At 38.3% G+C, this 19,723-nt stretch overlaps 2 protein-coding genes and 1 pseudogene across 2 annotated transcripts; all 3 read right to left on the reverse strand.

Moving 5' to 3' along the window:
* Positions 1–1,354: 1,354 nt before the first annotated feature.
* Positions 1,355–10,933, reverse strand: LOC137739257 (uncharacterized). Its single transcript, XM_068478812.1, has 5 exons — positions 10,830–10,933; positions 10,253–10,472; positions 2,594–2,691; positions 2,427–2,510; positions 1,355–1,969 (listed from the first exon to the last, which is right to left on the reverse strand). The coding sequence occupies exons 1-5, from the start codon at positions 10,931–10,933 to the stop codon at positions 1,783–1,785; spliced, it is 693 nt and encodes a 230-aa protein (XP_068334913.1). The 3' UTR covers positions 1,355–1,782.
* On the reverse strand, positions 9,246–10,174 carry LOC137738766 (uncharacterized). The gene is made up of 3 exons (XM_068478239.1): positions 10,161–10,174; positions 9,994–10,077; positions 9,246–9,661 (listed from the first exon to the last, which is right to left on the reverse strand). The coding sequence occupies exons 1-3, from the start codon at positions 10,172–10,174 to the stop codon at positions 9,253–9,255; spliced, it is 507 nt and encodes a 168-aa protein (XP_068334340.1). The 3' UTR covers positions 9,246–9,252.
* A 2,556-nt stretch (positions 10,934–13,489) lies between the features above and the next one.
* LOC137739259 (disease resistance protein RUN1-like) lies at positions 13,490–18,439 on the reverse strand (annotated as a pseudogene).
* Between the last annotated feature and the right edge of the window lie 1,284 nt (positions 18,440–19,723).

Consider the following 19,723-nt stretch of genomic DNA (forward strand, 5'->3'; position numbering starts at 1 on the left):
CCGTGTCGATAACGCATAAGTTCTATTCCCCCCACAATTTAATTTGTATAAATGTTACCATCAAATTTTTGCATGGGCCAATGATGTCACTGAAATTTCCTTTCTTTTGTAGCTTTTTGAGAAATCTGCCGCCCAACTTTAATTCAGTTGACGACCTTATTGTATTTTAAGTGTGGTGCGCAGGTGGACGTAAGAATCTTCGGTGTAAAGCACGATCCAACTGTTGGAGTCAGTCTAGAGAGTATCAATGGGAAGAAACCTCATCTCCAACAATCTATCTTAACAAAAGATGCAGAAAATTAAACTCCAACAGGCTAACTAAATGACTGTCTTTATTTTGTGGACAGTAACTAACTAAATTTGGCTAGAAGGAGACATTCGTAGCTTACGTCAAAAGGATCAATGACGTAAAAGATATAATTTACTTGCCCAAAATAAGGATCAATTTAGCTGCAAAAGCAAGGCGATGATCGAGCTCACATAGCTGAATTTCTCGATCAAGACTATGCTGGAGGCATCGGTGTGCAAGCCACACTACACAACCTCTCGACCTGCCATCAGACTATTCCATCTCCGTCTCTTTGGGCGTAGTGTTTTCGTTGTTACAAATAATCCACGGCTTGGAAAAATCAAGCCAACTGGTTGGGAAGGCAATTGCGCTACTTGACGACATTGTTTCTTCATCGAAGACTGTGCTCAAGGAAACTGCAGGTACGTGCAACACAATCTGGGGGCTGGTCGAGACCATTGAAGAGGAATCGATGAAATGCAAGGAGCATGCTGCAAGTATCTTCCTGCTTATATGCCAGAGCAGCAGAGAGAAGCATAGAGGACTAATACTGAGAGAAGAGCAATGCCCAGACTGCTTCAGCTGAGCGTGGATGGGACGTGGACGGCTAAAGCCACGGCAAAGGAGTTGCTGTTTCTCTTGAAAGACTGTTCCAATTATGGTTCGAGAAACAAGCAGTCGAGGAATAAGGATATAGAGCAGATTATGCAGGACATCGATGCGGCGGCGGCAGCCGGGTGGGGGGGGGGGGTGGGGGAGGAGAAAGAGCTGATGGGATGAGTACAACGGTATTGAGGCGTTGAGGAGATGCTTGCAAAGATCAGCAGTGGACGATGATCTCGACCAAACTCTGAGCTTTGCTATCTACGAGGAAAACGCCGTCTTTTTCTCTCTTTTGAAATTTAGACTTCTTTGACAAAAATTATCATAAATTTTGACAGAATCAACGGCAGGCAAATCGAAAACAATCACAAGAGCTTAGAAAACACCACGTCAAAGCAGTCTCATAACAAATCCCACCATCAAGATAAAACCACTCAACAGTATATTGGAACAACAAATCAGTTGTGTAAGCAATCAACTACGGAAAGGAATAGTGAATACTTTTGTAACTATATACGGCTTAGCTTCGGGAAATCATCCCACCCCCAAAAATGAACGTTTAGTGTAGCTACCATATCCTCCTTTCATATAAGAGCTTATTTAATTGACGTTATAACATCTTTCTACAAGGGGGAAAAAAAAATATAGGGCCTCTACACCCGTGGCAGAACCCAACATGGATTAGAGTATGCTTCTGCCTGACCTTCTATAAAAGCTATAGGCCACGGCCACTGTTGCCACTGCTCCAACCACGGCAGCAGCTGTGAGAACATCGCTTTGCTCCCAGTTCCCAATCAAGCTTGGCAGCTTCCGTAAGGCATCCTTCCTGGCACACGACTCTCTGGTTTCTTTCAGCTTCTTTTCCTCACTTCGACCATTCTGCTACAAACTTACTTCTTTGCAGCCTGTAAATCGATTACTATTAGCCCCTTGCAACAGCCTGAAAAGTTTTCATTCTTCTGAATCTGATTGCTGTTTTCTTGGGGCTTCTCCTTGGTTTTCTTACTTTCTCCTCCATTTGGAAGCTTCGGGTCATTAATTTTTTCAGCTTCATCAGAAGATACTCCCATTTGCCCCCTGTAAGGAATGAAATTGAATTTTGTGTTCAGTTATTTAAAGATTCAACTGTAAGTTTCGTCAATAGCAATTGAGTAAGAACAGGTATGATCATGCTTAATACACAATTTGACAACAATTAATCAGAAGAACATTACAAATCAGAAACACATACAGGGTAATGCCGTTATATCCAATTCGCTAGATCTGCTTCGCTTTCTCCATCTCTGTAAAGTGCCTACTTGACCCCATACCCCGTTCCCCAAACCACCTCTGGTTTTGTTTATCAATGAAAAAAGGTTGTTTGATTTGGCTCACACTAGTTGTTTGATTTGGTTCCTCGATGTTAATGCAACTCTATATCAATAATCTATCATACAACACTAGAAATAATCGGCAATCAAAAAATATGACAGACACTTCAGTTCCAGTGAAATTTTCATCAGAAGGGGGTAAGCAAAACCAAAAATGCACAAACCTCCAAAGTCGTTCGATGATCTCTCCTTTCCCAATATGCTGATCAAGCAATTCCGGCACATCGTCAGAAGTGACATAGCCATACCTGCCGTGAATAATACATAATATTCACATTCCTTCATATATCCCAATACGATAAATTTTAAATTGTTATGATCCAGATATTACCAATGGCCTGTTATGCTTCCATCTGAACCTGGGCTGTAGATAATCAAGTTTCCAGCATATTTGTGGCCTCCAATGTGAGAGCAAGCAGTAACAAATACCTGATTCGTCAATCCTGAAAACACTTACTCGATTGGGTTAGACATGGGCTCAATAGAACTTATGGTCTCAAACACTGCAAGTAACCAAATTGGACATGAGTCTTATGACCCATCACTCCATCAGAGCCCATTAAATTATGAGAATTGCACCCGCGTGTTATTCACATTTTAGTGTAGTGACACCATCGACTTCTGAAAGAATAATAATAATTGAGTACTTATTGAAGAGGGACGTCGAGTATCCAAATTACTTACCCAATGAAATGATTAATAAGAATTTAAAACGTGTAATTAATGAAAAAGAACCAAACCCAGTGACGACATTTTTCAGGATGATTGTCACACGGGATGACACATCACGTGTCGTTTTATAGATAGTGGAATATGTGTGTTAAAAACTTAATTATTTGAAAAATAAAATTTTACACCACTTACATACAAACACGTAATGTACCATCTGTCACAATTAAAACAAAGAAAAACTAATGAAAATAACTTGAAAATTTTGAGTTTTAATAATAAAGACAAACTAAAGGATAAAGTAAATAATATCATATTTGATATTTTAATAAAAAAAGTTTTTCATTAAAGTTAGCCTTTTAGTTTCTAAATTACACGTGCCGCTCACTGAAATGATCAGAGTTCTGACTTTCATTTCTTGAAAGCACCAATTGGTAATCGATGGATACCAGCAACTCCGCCCATGGAACCGCCCTCGCAGCCTCTTTGTCTTCCCTGTGCCGCTCAAACCGCTAGAAGTACGAGGTGTTCCTGAGCTTTAGAGGCAACGACACACGCACTAACTACACAGACAACCTCTCCAATGCGTTACGCTATGCCGGAAGCAACACGTTTATAGACTACCAGCTCAGAAGGGGGATAATATACAGAGCGAACTTGACCGTTAAATCGAAGGGTCCAGAATCACCATCGTCGTCTTCTCCAAGGGGTACGCGGAGTCCCAGTGGTGCTTGAGGGAGCTGGCCTAGATCATGAGGTGCGGAGAAGATCAAGAGGGCAAAATAGTCTGTCCAATATTCTATGCCGTTGTGAGGAAACAGAGTGGTGGTTTTGGGGAAGTTCGGAAGCATGAAAGCGATGAAAATCCAAACGAACAAGCAGTGGAGAAAAGATCTTAAGGCTTCTTTCCGGCGGACGGGTATACTTCCTTCTTCAACTCCTTTTTTACACTTTTTTTTATGCTCAAATTTACTCGCTTATAATTTACTCAAATCTTCTTTGCTCAGAAAATATCTGGTCATGATGAATGAGGCATTTAGTTCATATGAATCTTGCTGTTGCATGATCAATCTTACTTTTGTGTAATTTTGAAATTTAATTGCCAGGCGTGAAGGGTTGTTTATTGAGGAAATTGCTGGGGACATCAGAGATAACAACAGACTTAAAACAAGCCAAGTGCTCAGTTGGAATGGATTTTCTTGTGCAATAGTTCAGTACTGAATGCTTAGATGTTGGAGATTTGCTTGATGTTCAAATAATTGGAATTTGGGGTATGTGCAGTATAGGTGAAACAACACTTGCGAGAGCTATCTGTAGCGAATATCATCGTTGCTTTAGTGGTCAATGTTACCTTGAAAAGGTGAGGAGTAAAAAAGAAAAATATCGTTGCTCTGCAATAACAACTTCTTCAAGGTGTTTTGAAACGGCTGGACATTAATGTGAGCAGTGTTGCTGAAGGAACCAAAGAGATAGAGAAAAGACTTGGAAGCATGAAGGTGCTTGTCGTCGTTGATGGCATAGATGATGCTGACCAATTAGATGAATTGGTGATAAAACACGAATCGAATACGTTTGTTTAAGATTCCAGCCACCCAAATCTGCAGAAGCCTTAAGATCCTTTCTCCACTGCTCGACCTCATTTGGATCTTCATCCCTTTCATGCTTCCAAAATGCATCTCCAAAAATACTACTATTTCCTCACTTGAGAAGGGTCGACGTCGTACAATATTGGATAGACTACTTTCCCCTCTTGATCTTATTGGCACCTCATGATCTTGGCCAGCCTCTTTGAGAAGACAGACGACGGTATTCCTCGACCCTTTGATTTCTTGGTCAAGTTCACTCTGTGTGTTTTCCCCTCTTCTGAGCTGGTAGTCTATGAGCGTGTGGATTCCAGCATTGTGTAACGCAATGGAGAGGTGGTCTGTGAAGGTAGTGCGTGTGTCGTCGCCTCTAAAGCTCAGGAACACCTCGTACTTCCAGTGGTTTGAGTGGCACAGGGAAGACGAAGAGGCTGCGACATCGGTTCCATGGGCGGAGCTGTGGTATCCATCGATAATTAGTACTAGTGTTGGGAGAAATAGAGGAGTGCAGCAGGCTATGCGGCTTGGCTTTCACATAGCCGAAGTCAAGTCAAACTTCATCGCCTAAGTATTATAGAGAAACGAAATGCGTGGATTTATATGAATATACACGCGTATGGCATTGCATATATTTATTACAAAATATGGTAACACTTAATTTTTTATGTGTGAAGTAAAATATATGAATTTCTTACATTGCCTTGTTTGTTTGTTTATACATATTGTGAAATTTTTATGGACATAGTATTATCAGTATTTGTCACTATCTGCTAGACAACACATGATTATGCGTTTCAATCAACGCTTAGGTTAGACTGGATAATATGAATTAGACTATATCATGAATTCATAAAGGAGTGAGAATGAGGATCAACTAGCCCGCTTAGTTTATTTGATTCATTATATTCATGGATTGGATCACGATCGAATGTTAAGATGAAACCCATGCTTTTTCTGATTCTACACAAGTTAGTAATTCAAACGACTTCAAAAGGAGTATTTTAGTAAATACGGGAAAATCAAGAATCAACATGACGTATACTTGGCTTCCCATATCGAAGAAAGAATGGACATTACACGTACTTATAAGTTATTACACTCACAAGTAACTGACCAATCAGAGCTAGACGTCAATAACGAGTAATGGGATTGTAATGCTTTCAATATTCAAATCAATTAACAAGCTCATAAGATGAGTTTAGATTTAGGGTCCCTCATCAGATGAGTGATGGCAGGTTTAGCTCTGTCTGCAACGTCAATAGTGTCGTCATCAGTGCACGTCTTCATCAGGCAGTATTCATGGTATAGTTTGATATCGTCACCAGACTAATATGGCTGGTTTAGCTCTGTCTGCAACGTCAATAGTTTCGATTTCGCGGTCAAGTTCTCTCTGTATATTTTCCCCCCTTCTGAACTGGTAGTCTATAAACGTGTTGATTCCGGCATTGCGAAATGCAATGTTGAGGTGGTGTGTGAAGGTAGTGCGTGTGTCGTCACCTCTAAAGCTCAGGAACACTTCGTACTTCTAGCGGTCTGGGCACCACAAGGAAGACGAAGAGGCCGCTGCGGCGGCTCTATAGGTGGAGTTGCTGGTATCCATGCAGCCTGTAAAAGTGCAGCTTGGCTTTCAAATAATCAAAGTCTTTTCCCAAGATTCCGCAGTGCGGGCGGCATTTTAAAATTTTTTGCGTTCATTTAGTCACTGCCGTGTCGATAACGCGTGAGTGCTATTCTTCCTCCCACAGTTTAATAAATGCTACTATCTAAATTTAAAAAATTTGTGTAAAGGGTTTACGATGCAATTTCCATTTTTTAATGTTGTAGTTTTTGAGAATACTGTAGCCCAACTTTGCCCAGTTCAGGACCTTACTCTATTGACTTATTCGCCTCGAATTTGTAAGAACCTGTTAACTTTTATCTGAATTTTAATTTGGGTAATAATAGGAAGATTAAATTTGTAAATTAAATTTTGAAAATTAAAGAACATAGAAGTTGATGATTGGTTTATTACTTAAACATTGATAAACTTACTTATTCCTATTGGTAACTCATTATTTAGTTTGTAAATTGAGTCACCAAATTTAGTCTTCCTAGCATCATCCTATCATTTTATCATATTATTCTTTGAATTTTTATAGTTCTTTAATTTTTCTCTTGAATTTTAATTTAGTTTATTATTTTTTGAAGGGATGAACTGTCAATTTAGTCCATAAATTATCACTTTAGTGAAAATTAGGTCTCTAAACTATTTTTTTCAGAAAAATCAATCATTGAATTATAAAAATCTATCAATTACATCCCTAATATTATAGTCAAAGCTACTATATTCAATTTTCCGTCAATTTAAGTCACGATACTTACATGTAATACACATTAGGGGGTAGATTGATAGTTTTTCATAAAGAAATAGTGTATGTAGTTAACTTTGGAGGGTAAATTAGTAGTTTTTCATTAGAAATAGCGTAAGTTAACTTTGGAGATTAAATTAGACGTTAGATTCACAACCTATATGATATGTTAAGGGTTTATAGGCGAGAAAATGGCGGTATTACACTCTAAAATGTGTCAAGTGATTTAAGTTGAGGAAAAATTGGATAAAATAGCTTTGAATAAAATAGTAGGGATGAAATTAACAATTTTTAATGAATTTAGGGACTTATTTTACCAAAAAAATAATTCAGGGACCCAATTTTCACTGAGGTGATAATTCAAGGATTAAATTAGCACTTCATCCTTTTTGAAATTATAATTATCGGAGTATCCTTTTAGTCGATTACCTCTTGCATTATATACTTTACAACGCATGATTTTTTTTAGCAAAAAGAATTCAATGATGCCTGATCAAGGCAATAAGGTTGAACAAAAATGTGTAGTCGATTATACTAATCAATTTACAACTTATGAGGATATTCAAAGGAAAAGATGTGTGCTAGTTACTTTTAGAATTTTACTTCTAAATAAAATAGGTGTTACATGCAGATATTCAAAGGAAAAGATGTGTGCTAGTTACTTTTAGAATTTTACTTCTAAATAAAATAGGTGTTACATGCAGATATTCAAAGGAAAAGATGCGTTGATTGGATGGGTTTGTGAACAAGGAAAGCTGAATAATATGGTAATTGTTATTATAAGGTCTAATTTAGGAGGTGAAGGTAAGATTATGAGTCACCCTCAACTAACACTTGCTTGTGAAAGAAACGGTACATATCCGCCCTACAAGTGTGTTCTAGCATATGGTCAAAAGTCAGATGAGATTGGTCACAGAAAAAAACAATCTAGGACTTCTTGTACGAAAAAATGTGGATGTTCATTCTTGTTGAAAGGTGTGAATAATGGTGATGAGGAGGATTGGAAGGTGTGAACATTTTATCCACCTTTTGTATATTCATCACTTGTTCATCTCTTCTTGTTATAATAATCCTACTACCCGGACCAAGCGATTCATGTTCTATCGCCAATTCTTCTAATTGGTATGCATCATCTATGTCATCAACTAGGACAAGTACCTTTATGCTTCCAAGTCTTTTCTCTATCTCCTTGGTCCCTTCGTCAACATTGCTTACCTTGATGTCAAGTTGTTTCAAAATATCTCGAAGAAGTTGTTCTTGCACAACATCCATATTTTTCTTTTTACTCCTCACCTCTTCAAGTTAACATTGACCATTGAAACTATGCTGATATTTGTTACAAATGGCTCTCGCAAACGTTGTTTTACCTATACCACCCATACCAGATTTTCCAATTATTTGAACATTAAATGAACCTCCAACATCTAAGTGTTGAGTATTGAAGTCTTGCACGTGAAAAGCTATTCCAATTGAGTGCTTGGCTTCTTTTAAGTCTATGGTTTTCAGTAGTCCTCATATGTCTTCAATAATTTTTTTGATAGACAATCCTTCACGTCTGTTTGAAAGACTTCCCAGCCAAAGATAATCTTCATGGGAATCAGTGTGGCATCCGTTCACCAGATGGAAAAATAAGTTCGTTGGGTATGATTAACCACATCAATGCATAGAGACCCACTACATTGGGAGTGGTACGAAGAATAAATGATGCACATGGCCAACCCTCCTATATAATCAATTCCTGGCGGCACATCAAATTTGACATTTTAATCCTCTCTCACGACATAGGTTAACCATTAAGGAATAACATTTCAAGAACGACGACAAATTCCACAAATACATTCCCCACGTTCCATTTATATAACATGGCGTGCAAAGTTTGTGTAAGCAACAATAAGCGAGAGAGAGAGAGAGAGAGAGAGAGAGAGAGAGAGAGAGATTGCATTAACGGATATAATCGAAGTGCCACATGAGATTGAGTTTGAGAACCAGAATAAGAAAAAAAGAAAACTATTCTAGAATGAAGGTAAAATTCGTGACAACAATGCCATATCTGAAAAATAGTTCAAGCAAATTAAGATATTAGCACAGAGCCATTTATCTCATTTATTGAACAAACGATGAGGACAACAATGTCGTTTTCTCCCTTTCGAAATTCATAAACAACAAAATTGAGATTTCTTTCACAAAAATTACCATAAATTTTGACAAAATCGACGGTAGAATTGTAAGTCCAGTAGGCAAATCGAAAACAATCATAGGAGCTTAGAAAATACCACATCAACATTTACCAAGCAGTCTCATAAGAAATCCCAATCAAGATAAAACCATTCAACAGTTTATTAGATTTCTCCTTTCATATAAGAGCATGGTTCGGAGGATTAGAGTGCGTTTCAGCCTGACCTTCTATAAAAGCTATAAGCCACAGCCACTATTGCCACTGCTCCAACCACGGCAGCAGCTGCGAGAACATCGCTTTGCTCCCAGTTCCTGATCAAGCTTGACAGCTTCCCTAAGGAATCCATCCTGGCACACGCCTCTGTGGTTTCTTTCAGCTTCTTTTCCTCACTTCCACCGTTCTCCTCCAAACTTACTTCTTTGTAGCATGTAAATCCATCACTATTAGCACACTGGCAACAGCCTGAAAAGTTCTCATTATTGTCAATCTGATTGCCCCTTTCTTGGTGAATCTGATTGCCATTTTCTTGTGGCTTGTCCTCGATTTTCTTTTTTTTTTCTCCATTTGGAAGCTCCCAGTCATTAATTTCTTCAGCTTCATCAGAAGATGCTCCCATTTGGCCCCTGTAAGGAATAAATTTGAATTTCGTGTTCAGCTATTTAAAGATTCAACTCTAAGTTTCGTCAATAGTAATTGAGTAAGAACATGTATGATCAAGCTTAATAAACAAATCACAACAACAGTACAAATCAGAAACATATACAGGGTAATGCAGTTATATCCAGTTCTTTTGTGCTTTCTCCACAAAAGTTCCTCCATGTTAATGCAACTCTATATCAATTAATCTATCATACAAGACTAGACATAATCAGCAATTGAAAAATATGACAACACAAGCTTCTGTCCAGTGAAATTTTCATCCAAGGACTGTAGGCAAAACCAAAAACGTACAAACCTCCAATGTCGTTCTATAATCTCTCCCTTCCCAATATGCTCATCAAGCAATTCCGGCACATAACCAGGACTGACGAATGGATACCTGCAATTAATAATACATAATATTCAAACTCCTTCATCGATCCCAATACGATAAATTTTAATTTGTTATGATCCGGATATTACCAATGGTATGTCATGCTCCCATCTGGGTCGTAGTTCGTGAATATTCCAGCATAGTTGTGGCCTTCAAGGTGAAAGCAAGCAGTAACAAATACCTGATTCGTCAATCCTCGCAGCTCAAACTCCTCTTTCAACTTATCAATGCGAACACGTGCACTATCACAATTCCATTCCTCTCGACTCATATGTGTGTATACAAATATAAGGGCAAATACATGGGGGCCAGTCAACGGCTCTTGCACTCCCGAAGCCCATGGTCTGTCATTCACAAGGACATCATCAACAAAGCTGTCCACATCCGACTCTTTCAAGCCCCTTTGATCAAGAAACAAAAACAACCCCAGAATCATAAAAAAGGATTTACAGGAAACAATAACCTAACACTCTTTAATTCCTTGTAAGACAAGGAATTAGTCGTAAACTGAGTCATTAAATTCAATTTCGAACTAATTTAAGAAGCTAACACATATTTAATTATCTATTTAGTTCAGTACATTCAGCACAATCTCGTAATCAAAAGAGAAGTCGAAACAGAAATTACTTTAGTCTAAACTAGGAAAATAAATTACACTACTCATGTTGGTTATTGAATGGGCCCTCGATTATGAATTAATTACGGTTTGCCATTTTGTGTGTTAGTGTGGGCCGTGCTTAACAGCTGGGTTAGGCTACTGCATTTGGGCCCAGGGTGCAGTTGTCACGAGTTTTGGGCTGGGTTTCACCGAAAGATCAAATGACTCTTTTGCCCCCTTCACTTTTAATCCAACGGCCACCATTTGGGGCGTTTTTGTTCTGCAATTCGGTGTGGTGCTCGTCAAGGAGATCGTACAGAGAGGCAGAGAGGCAGAGGGTGACATCGAGTTTAGGGTTTGCAAAGTGAGAGACAAGAGGGTTGATGGGAAGGGTTGGGGGTGGACAGAGGGTTGATGGGAAGGTTAGGAGCTCGAGGGGGTGAGGGTGGGTTCTGTCCGCTGACTTTGGTTGCATAGAGAGAGAGAGAGAGAGAGAGAGAGAGATGGGGAAAAGTATGGGGGTGGGGTTGAGGGGAACGGGTACAGAGAGAAAGAGTGAGTCTTTATGGAGTTTCAGAACTTTCCTTTCTGATTTTCTGATTATTTTCTCAATTGGGCTTATTTCTTACCAATTTCCTTTGAGATTTATGCATGTGTGTTTGTTAATGCTCTGTTTCTTCGTTTTTACAGGAAATGTAATTGCTCTCTTCCTCTTCTTGGCAACCATGTATGCCCTCTCGCTCTCAAATTCTCTCATTAGGGGTCTGAGGTGATGCCTTTTTGCCTAAAATATCATTTTGTTAAATGGCTTATGATATTTTGATTCTCTGCACATTCTGCGTAGTTCAAAAAGCAATATTTATATATATATATATATATATATATCTCTCTCTCTCTCTCTCTTTTCCTTTTTGTGGCTAAAGATCATTTCTTTTGTGTCATAAATTTGTTTTTGTCACATGGGGTTCTGTATATCTTTTGGATAATAAAAAAGCTTGAATGTTTACTAGGTTTCTTTAAATTTCTTTGAATTCTACCTTGTGATTTTGGTTTAGAAATGTGTAGAATTACATTTATGAGGATCATAAGGAAGAGAAGCACAGATCAGTTCTTAGGCATTCCATACGTAATGACTATGCTTAACTGCCTACTCCCACTTGGAATGCTGCTTTGCTTCTCTCTCTCTCTCTCTCTCTCTCTCTCTCCCTCCCCCCCCTCTTTGCTGTGTATTGCCTAATTAGTTATTTACATTTCTTTATTTATCTCTGTAAAGCTTTCATGCTTGGATTTTAAATGTATGATTCAATTAGAAACCTTTATAATGTTGATGTTATAGAACATTCAACAGATATATATTCAACATTAGGTAGCTCTGGCAAAATCATATAGACTAAGATTTGGTAATATATGGAGGTGAGAGTGAATCTGCCTTGCTTGCCATGATATAGGCTTGCAATGATGGCTTTCTCTTTGTAGTACTACATTCTACTCTTACATGTTAACATCAGAAAGCAGACTAAGATAGATCCAAACCTAATCTTATTAATTAAAGTTAACGGAAAGAAAATGATTTATGCATGCCTTTGTTTATTTGTCACTTGATTTTGGTTTAGGTTGACCATAGCTAAAACATCCAAGACTCGCCTAACACCTAATTTGATGAAGACCATATCCTTTTTAGCCTTTAGGTGTGTGTTTGCTAGCTAGCTGGGTGGTGGGTGAGTCTTGGATGTTATCTTGGATGTCTTGATTATTTTGGGTGGGCGAGTCTTGGATGTTTTGGTTCTGTCTTCTTCGACTCTTATATCTTCCCTTTTTCTGAATTTTCTTTATTTCTCATCCTTTAAACTTTGTATTTTTTTTTAAATATATATATATTTTTGGTGATGCAGATAGATGAACACGTTCAAGGGGAAATCATGAACTACAGATCACTGCATCTGAATATCGTTTGATTCCAAGAGGTCAATGATCATAAACTTTTTCATTTTGTATTTTAAGAATGAATTTGGCAAGTTTTGTTTGAATTTTGTATAAGTATCTGCTGAGGGTGGGTGGATGAAGACAGAACATGCTAAATTTGGCCTTTGGTGTGCTTAAACTAGTACAGGGTGTAACATCCCACATCGTTTAGGGGAGTGGATTTTGTAAGCCTTATATATATATTCTCATCTCTACCTAGCACGAGGCCTTTTGGGAGCTCACTGACTTTGGGTTTCGTAGGAACTCCGAAGTTAAGCGAGTAGCGTGTGAGAGCAATCCCAGGATGGATGATCCACTGGGAAGTTCTCGTGTGAGTTCCCAGAAACAAAACCGTGAGGGCATGGTCGGGACCCAAAGCGGACAATATCGTGCTACATTGAAGTCGAACCCGAGATGTGGTGGGGGCCCGGACCAGGATGTGTCACAGGGGATGGTTAGAACTTTGAGCCCAGAATGCAGTAGGACTAAGAGAAATGCCCTACCCACCAGGGCAATCCACCACTTGCAGAATTGTTGTCAAAATAACTCTGCTAAAAATATGATCTATACTGAGAGAAATGCCCTACCCACCAGGGCAATCCACCACTTGCAGAATTGTTGTCAAAATAACTCTGCTAAAAATATGATCTATACTTCCTGCACTTTGTTTTTACTGTGAAGTGGAAATAGTCTTTAGAGTGGCTTATTTATGATAATTGATAAATAGGTTTGTGTTTAAGACTTAGAGTAGTGCAGTGTCTTTCTTGCTGGTTCTACTCACACCACCTCATCTTGCCATTGTGATGGAGTCCACGACTGGGTGAGAACTCTTCGAGAGAATATGCAGTGCTGGCAGATTTAGTAAGGATGAGATAAAGTAGTTTCAAATGCAGAGAAAATTTCATTGGAAATGATTTTAGCGTAGAGTCTCAAATATGGGATCTCTGAATGTCCCCTGAAATGGAATCCATCTCGATTTTCGTCTAGTTTCAGATAGGGAAAGTTAGGTCTGAAGCATTTTTACATAAATAGTCAATCATAATATAACTAAAACTTACATACTTTTTCAATTTAATTGTTGTTTTGCATCAGGCAAGGTTTTTCATCCAGCTGTTGATATCAGGACTTAGTTGCTGTCATTTGATGGTATGTAAATCCTATAAATTCGGATTAAAATTTACCTGTATTTGATCATTTGTGGGAAAATCAACACATCGCCGTCAGAAAACTCAGTTCCTGCACGTCCTTCAATTACTGTCAGCAACGTCTATCAAAAACCAAGAAAAAAGTGAGTAATGGAGTCAGCTCAACATTAGAACTAAGTGGCTCCAGGAAATTAGAAACAGTAAGAAAAAGCAATCAAAAACCCCAACGAATTGAGCTGGAAAAGGGACCTTAAAGGTGATGTCGTTCTTGCGAGCTTTGAGAGCAGATGCGAAGATTTTAGGGAGTGGATCAGACTGATAGCCTTTGATGCACCATGGCCAGGCCTCGAGGGTCTTGTAGCAGAGGAAAACGTGGCGATAGTATGATAGTGTATCGTCATTAGTGTCTTCATCAGACTCATATGACATAGTCTCATAGTTGTCCCAATTAGTAAGATCATCGGACAAATCCCATTTTACAATATCCACTCCAGTTTTGTTCACCTTAATAATTCTATTATCTAGTCCATAAAATTGTGCTTGTACAAGAACCATGTCGCCACCTTTCAAATTGAGCTTCTTGTTTGAAAGATTTCCCAACCAAAGATAATATTCATGGGAAGCAGTTACGGTGACCTCAATTGGCCAGATACGAAAATTAGTTCGCAGGGTACGATTAACAACATAAATGGTTAGAAACCCAGTAGAGTCGGAGTTGTTCGAAGAATAAACGATGCCCAAGGCCAACCCTCCTATATAATCAATACTTGGCGGCACTTTAAATTTGACAGTTTCATCCTCTCTCGCGACATAGGCGAACCGCGTAGGAATATCATTTCCAGAGAGAAAAATTCCACCAAATGCATTTTTCTGCACCATGGGGTGCAAAGTTAGTAAAAGCAACAATACAAAAAGGGGGGGGGGGGGGAGAGAGAGAGAGAGAGAAAGCCCTAGTTTGGTACTGAGGTGATTTTGAAGAAAATGGCTATAAAAAAAAGCTGAAAGCTTTTCTATGTTTGGTAAATATTCAGCTTTAGTTTTTTTTCATAGTTTTGGGTAAAAAAAAGCCAAAAACACAAAGCTACAAAACCCAGCTTTGACAAACCAGTTTTTTTTCACATCTGTTTTACATAAAAGTTTATCAAACATTATAATACTGGTTTTTTTTTTCAAAAGCACTTTTACAAAAAAGTTTACCAAATACTCTGTTACTTTATTTTACAGCTGCTTATTCTCACAACACAGCAGAAACAATTTTTTTTCAAAGCACAGCAATACCAAACCAGCTCAAAGTACCATACCGTGTGGAGGTTCTCCTTAAAAGTACCGGTGAGACTGTTACACCCTTCCATATAAATTGAATCCATGTAGTCCAATGAGTTCTCCAAGTTTGGAATATCTTTGAGTTTGCGGCAGTCTTTCAGTTGCAAGTGTTTCATTTTCGACATCTCTGAAAAGTCGGACATTATTTCCAATGCAGTGCAGTAATTCGCTTCCAGTACACATAAACCGTTGGGCAAATCTGGGATTGCCTGAAGGTTTGTGCAATGATTTAGACATAAACTCCAAAGCTGAGAAAGACCACTGAGAATGGGTAGCCTATTAAAACCATTCCCACCTAGATCTAAAATTGTTAAAGAAGATAGACTCCCAATTATTTCGAGAAGGGCACCATCTGTTATATTGCAGTCGCTGAGATGTAATTCCTCAATCATCTTCAGTTGTGCTAAAAAATGGTAACCCCCACTCAAACCCTTACAGTCTCTGATAGTCAAGTACCGGAGATGTAGGAATTTTGAAAAGTCTGGCAATTCAGTCAGGTTACGGCAGTGTACAAGAACGAGAAACTTCAACTTCTTAGGCAACTGTTACTCAAAAAAAACAATAATAAAAATCCAAATAAATAAAAGAGAGAATGCATGACGATGACTGATGTTGATATTTACAAGGACATTGATAATTATATCGTACCAGGTCCGAATCCTCCCAAACTCGTACAATCTTGCTGGACCACAGTTCCATATAAACTAGGTTTCGTTGATCAAAATCTGCTGGTATGGCTTCAAGAGGAAATCCAATCCAATACAACAATCTTAACTCCTTGGAAAGATGTTTGTAGCTTCCAGTCAGCTTTACATTTCCCAGCCAGAGAATTCTCAGTCGCCACATCTTCTTAAATGCTTCCGTACTGAAGCTTTGCTCGTCATCAGAATGTTCTGGCAAAATTAATTCTAGTCCTTCAACTGCTTCTGTTCCCTATTAGAGATCAAAAAAAACAAGAAAAGGATAATATTCACACGAAGTAGAGACGTGAATCGGATGAATGAACTACTAAAAAGGTAGGGCATACAACATAATTATGTATTTTCTCTTTCAAATTACCCAGTGGATGAAAGGCCTTTTCTTTTCCTCTTTTTCTTCGAATATACTATGTACGGCATACATCATATATATATGCGGGATATGCGTATATACTTCTCTTTGTTTATATGTACTTAACATCTTTTTTATTGCAAAAGTACTTACAGATTTGTTCCATAGCACACTTTTTGCATCTTCCGTATGCCACAATCAACTACGTTTTCCCAGTTCCACAGGAGATTCTGCCCGCACAATTTCTCTTCCCATATCTCGAATCAAATCATGCATCCTCAATGCTCCCCCTTTATCAATATATAAGAGACATCGATCACAAAGTGTGGTAATTTCTGCTTCTACAGAAAAATGACTACAACCATCCAATATTGTCGTGACCACACTTATATTCACTCCAATAAAGAAATTACACACCCTTCACATGATCATCACGTAACCCATCGTAGCTTAATTTAAGCGTTTGATGAATTTTTCCATCTGGAATATTTCTCAATTTATTCAATGTACTTTTCCATATGCTTTTATTCTTTTTCGTAGCCAATAAACGGCCAACAACTTCAAGAGCTAGGGGCAATCCTCCACAATAATCAACAACATCTCTTGCGAGTGTAATATATTCTTCATCGGGACAATCATTTCCAAAGAAATGCCAATTAAGAAGCTTAAGAGCTTCATCATCAGTCATTCCTTGTGCTTTATACCTTTTATCCACCTTTTGTATATTCAGCACTTGTTCATCTCTTGTCGTTATAATAATCCTACTCCCTGGACCAAACGAGTCATGTGCTATCGCCAATTTATCTAATTGGTCCGCATCATCTATGTCATCAACCACGACAAGTACCGTCATGCTTCCAAGTCTTTTCTCTATCTCTTTGGTTCCTTCAGCAACATTGCTTACCTTAATGTTAGGCTGTTTCAAAATACCTCGAAGAAGTTGTTCTTGCAGACTAACCATATTTTTCTTGTTACTCCTCACCTCTTCAAGGTAACATTGACTGCTGAAACTATGACCATATTTGCTACAAATGGCTTTGGCAAGCGTTGTTTTACCTATACCGCCTGTACCCCAAATTCCAATTATTTGAACATCAGGTGAACCTCCAACGTCTAAGTATTCAATGCTGAATTCTTGCACACGAAGAGCTATTCCAACTGAGTGCTTGGCTTTTAAGTCTATGGGTTTCAATAGTCCCTTGATGTCCCCAGTAATTTTCTTGATAAACACTCCTTCACGCCTACAAGTTGAAATTCCAAATTACGAGAGCCATACTAAATGCCTTATTCATCATGCCCTTATATTTACATATTGAAACAGATTGGAATAAATTGTGATTTACTGAGCTCAATTCAACCACGTATTTAATCTTTGATTATAATGTGAACAGATTAGATCATTGGTCATTAATCCATTACAATTGGTATTTTAATTTGATAAAGTGTGGAGCATTTGTCATTCACACACCCACAAAAAAACAATCACTTCCTTAATTTTGACGGAAATTCTTATGCAAATGCTCTACCTTTTATAAAATTCATTACCAATTCTAATAAATTTTTATGTAGTGACCAAAATTACAGTTCTATCATCGTTCAAGGACCAACGATCCAATTTTTCTTATAACATATAAAATCAGATTCAATGCCTTAATTATAATATCTTAATTTTGGTTAATTAGTGAAATATGGCGATATGAAATTTGAAGTAAACAAAAAAGTATACCCGTCGGCCGTGGTTTTGAGGTTCCAGCCGGCCAAATCTGCAGAAGCCTTAAGATCCTCTCTCCACTGCTTGACCTCATTTGGATCTTCATCCTTTTCATGCTTCTGAAATGCTTCCCCAAAACTATCTTTCTGTTTCCTGACTTGAGAAGGGTCAACGTCGTAGAATATTGGACAGACTATTTTCCCCTCTTGATTTTTTAGGCACCTCATGATCTTCGACAGCTCCCTCAGGCACCATCGGGACTCGGCGTACCTCTTTGAGAAGACAATGACGGCGATTCTCGACCCTTCGATTTCTTGGTCAAGTTCACTCTGTATGTTTTCCCCCCTTCTGAGCTGTTTGTCTATAAACGTGTTAATTCCGGCATTGCGTAATGCAATGAAGAGATGGTCTGTGAAGGTGTTGCGGGTGTCTTCACCTCTAAAGCTCAGGAACACCTCGTACTTCCACCTGTTTGAGCTCCGCGAGGAAGACGAAGAGGCGGCAGCGGCGGCTCCATGGGCGGAGCTGCTGGCATCCATTGCAGCCTGTAGAAGTGCAGCTTGACTTTCAAATAACCAAAGTCAATCTTTCCCAAGATTCCCCAGTGTAGGCGGCCTTTTTAAATTTTTTGCATAGGCCAATGATGTCACTGCCGTGTCGATAACGCGTGAGTGCTTTTCCTCCCACAATTTAATTTGTATAAATGTTACCATCAAATTAAAAAAATAAAATTGTATAATTGCTTTACGATGCAATTTCCTTTCTTTTGTAGTTTTAAGGGTGGTGCGCAGGTAGCTTCAACTGCGGCTGCTGGTGGACGTCATGCCAGCGTTATAAGAATCTTCGGTGCAAAGCAGGTTCCAACTGTTGGAGTCAGTCTAGAGAGTATTAACGGGAAGAGACCTCATCTCCAACAACCTATCTTAACAAAAGATGCAGAAAATTAAGCTCCAACAGGCTAAATAAATGACTATCTATCTTTACTTCGTACACAGTAACTAAATAAATTTAGCCAGGAAGAGACTGTCGTAGCTTACGTCAAAAGGATCAATGTCGAAAAATAAGTAATTTACTTGCATAAAATAAGGATTAATTTAGCTGCGAAAACAAGGCGATGATTGAGCTCACGATAGCAGCTTTTTGGATCCTATCGTCTTGCAAGGGAAACAAGCTACCAATTGCATCACATGGAACTAATAGTTGAATCTTTCGATCAAGATTATGCTGGAGGCATCGGTGTACAAGCCAAACTCGACAGCATAGCCACTTTATGATGAGTCGATATTATACTATATATTTTACCCTAATCTTAGTATTAATTTATCTGTTATTTTAGTAAAATTTTGATACTTTGATTATATTCTTAATGTATGACATTTGACTTCATTTGGAGCAAAAAGTGATCAAACAGATGAATTTTGGAGTAATTCCAATTGGAGGATGTTCGTGAGTCTTTCAAGATGATTGTATTAGAATTCCAGATTTTTCTACTAAGCCGTTTGACCGTGGCGATGAAATTAAGGCCTAGCGCAGCTTTCTTAGATTGATGTTTCTGGGTATTTTGGAGGTCAATATGGCATATTTTGAAGAAGATTCTTTTTGAGGATTTGTGGAGAACGTCTTCACTTTCAAAAGAGACATTTTGGGACCAAATCGGGGTTGATTTGGTCGGTCAAAAGTCTAATTTTATGAGAAGTTCGAATTTTAGTTCAAATAGGAAACCCTTTTATTTTCTTTTTTTTTTATATTCTATTAAGTTTCCTAGTTTTAGTCTAAGACTTTTTAGGGTTTTATTTTGTATTAGTATAAATAAGATATTTAGCCATTAGGGTTAAAGAGAAGAGGGGATAAAACGCATGCACA

Source organism: Pyrus communis, chromosome 7, assembly GCF_963583255.1.
Source record: "Pyrus communis chromosome 7, drPyrComm1.1, whole genome shotgun sequence".
NCBI classification, from domain to species: domain Eukaryota; kingdom Viridiplantae; phylum Streptophyta; class Magnoliopsida; order Rosales; family Rosaceae; genus Pyrus; species Pyrus communis.

What these genes read in the sequence shown, in the direction of transcription:
- LOC137738766 (XM_068478239.1), bottom strand. An exon ending in ATTATAGAACGACATTGGAG is followed by an intron (nt 9,662 to 9,993) that starts GTTTGTACGTTT and finishes TATTCCTTACAG; the next exon opens with GGGCCAAATGGGAGCATCTT.
- LOC137739257 (XM_068478812.1), bottom strand. Translation starts at nt 10,933, where the DNA reads ATGGTGGCCGTTGGATTAAAAGTGAAGGGGGCAAAAGAGTCATTTGAT. An exon ending in GCACCCTGGGCCCAAATGCA is followed by an intron (nt 10,473 to 10,829) that starts GTAGCCTAACCC and finishes TCTTGATCAAAG; the next exon opens with GGGCTTGAAAGAGTCGGATG. An exon ending in GGAAGCATAACAGGCCATTG is followed by an intron (nt 2,511 to 2,593) that starts GTAATATCTGGA and finishes TATTCACGGCAG; the next exon opens with GTATGGCTATGTCACTTCTG.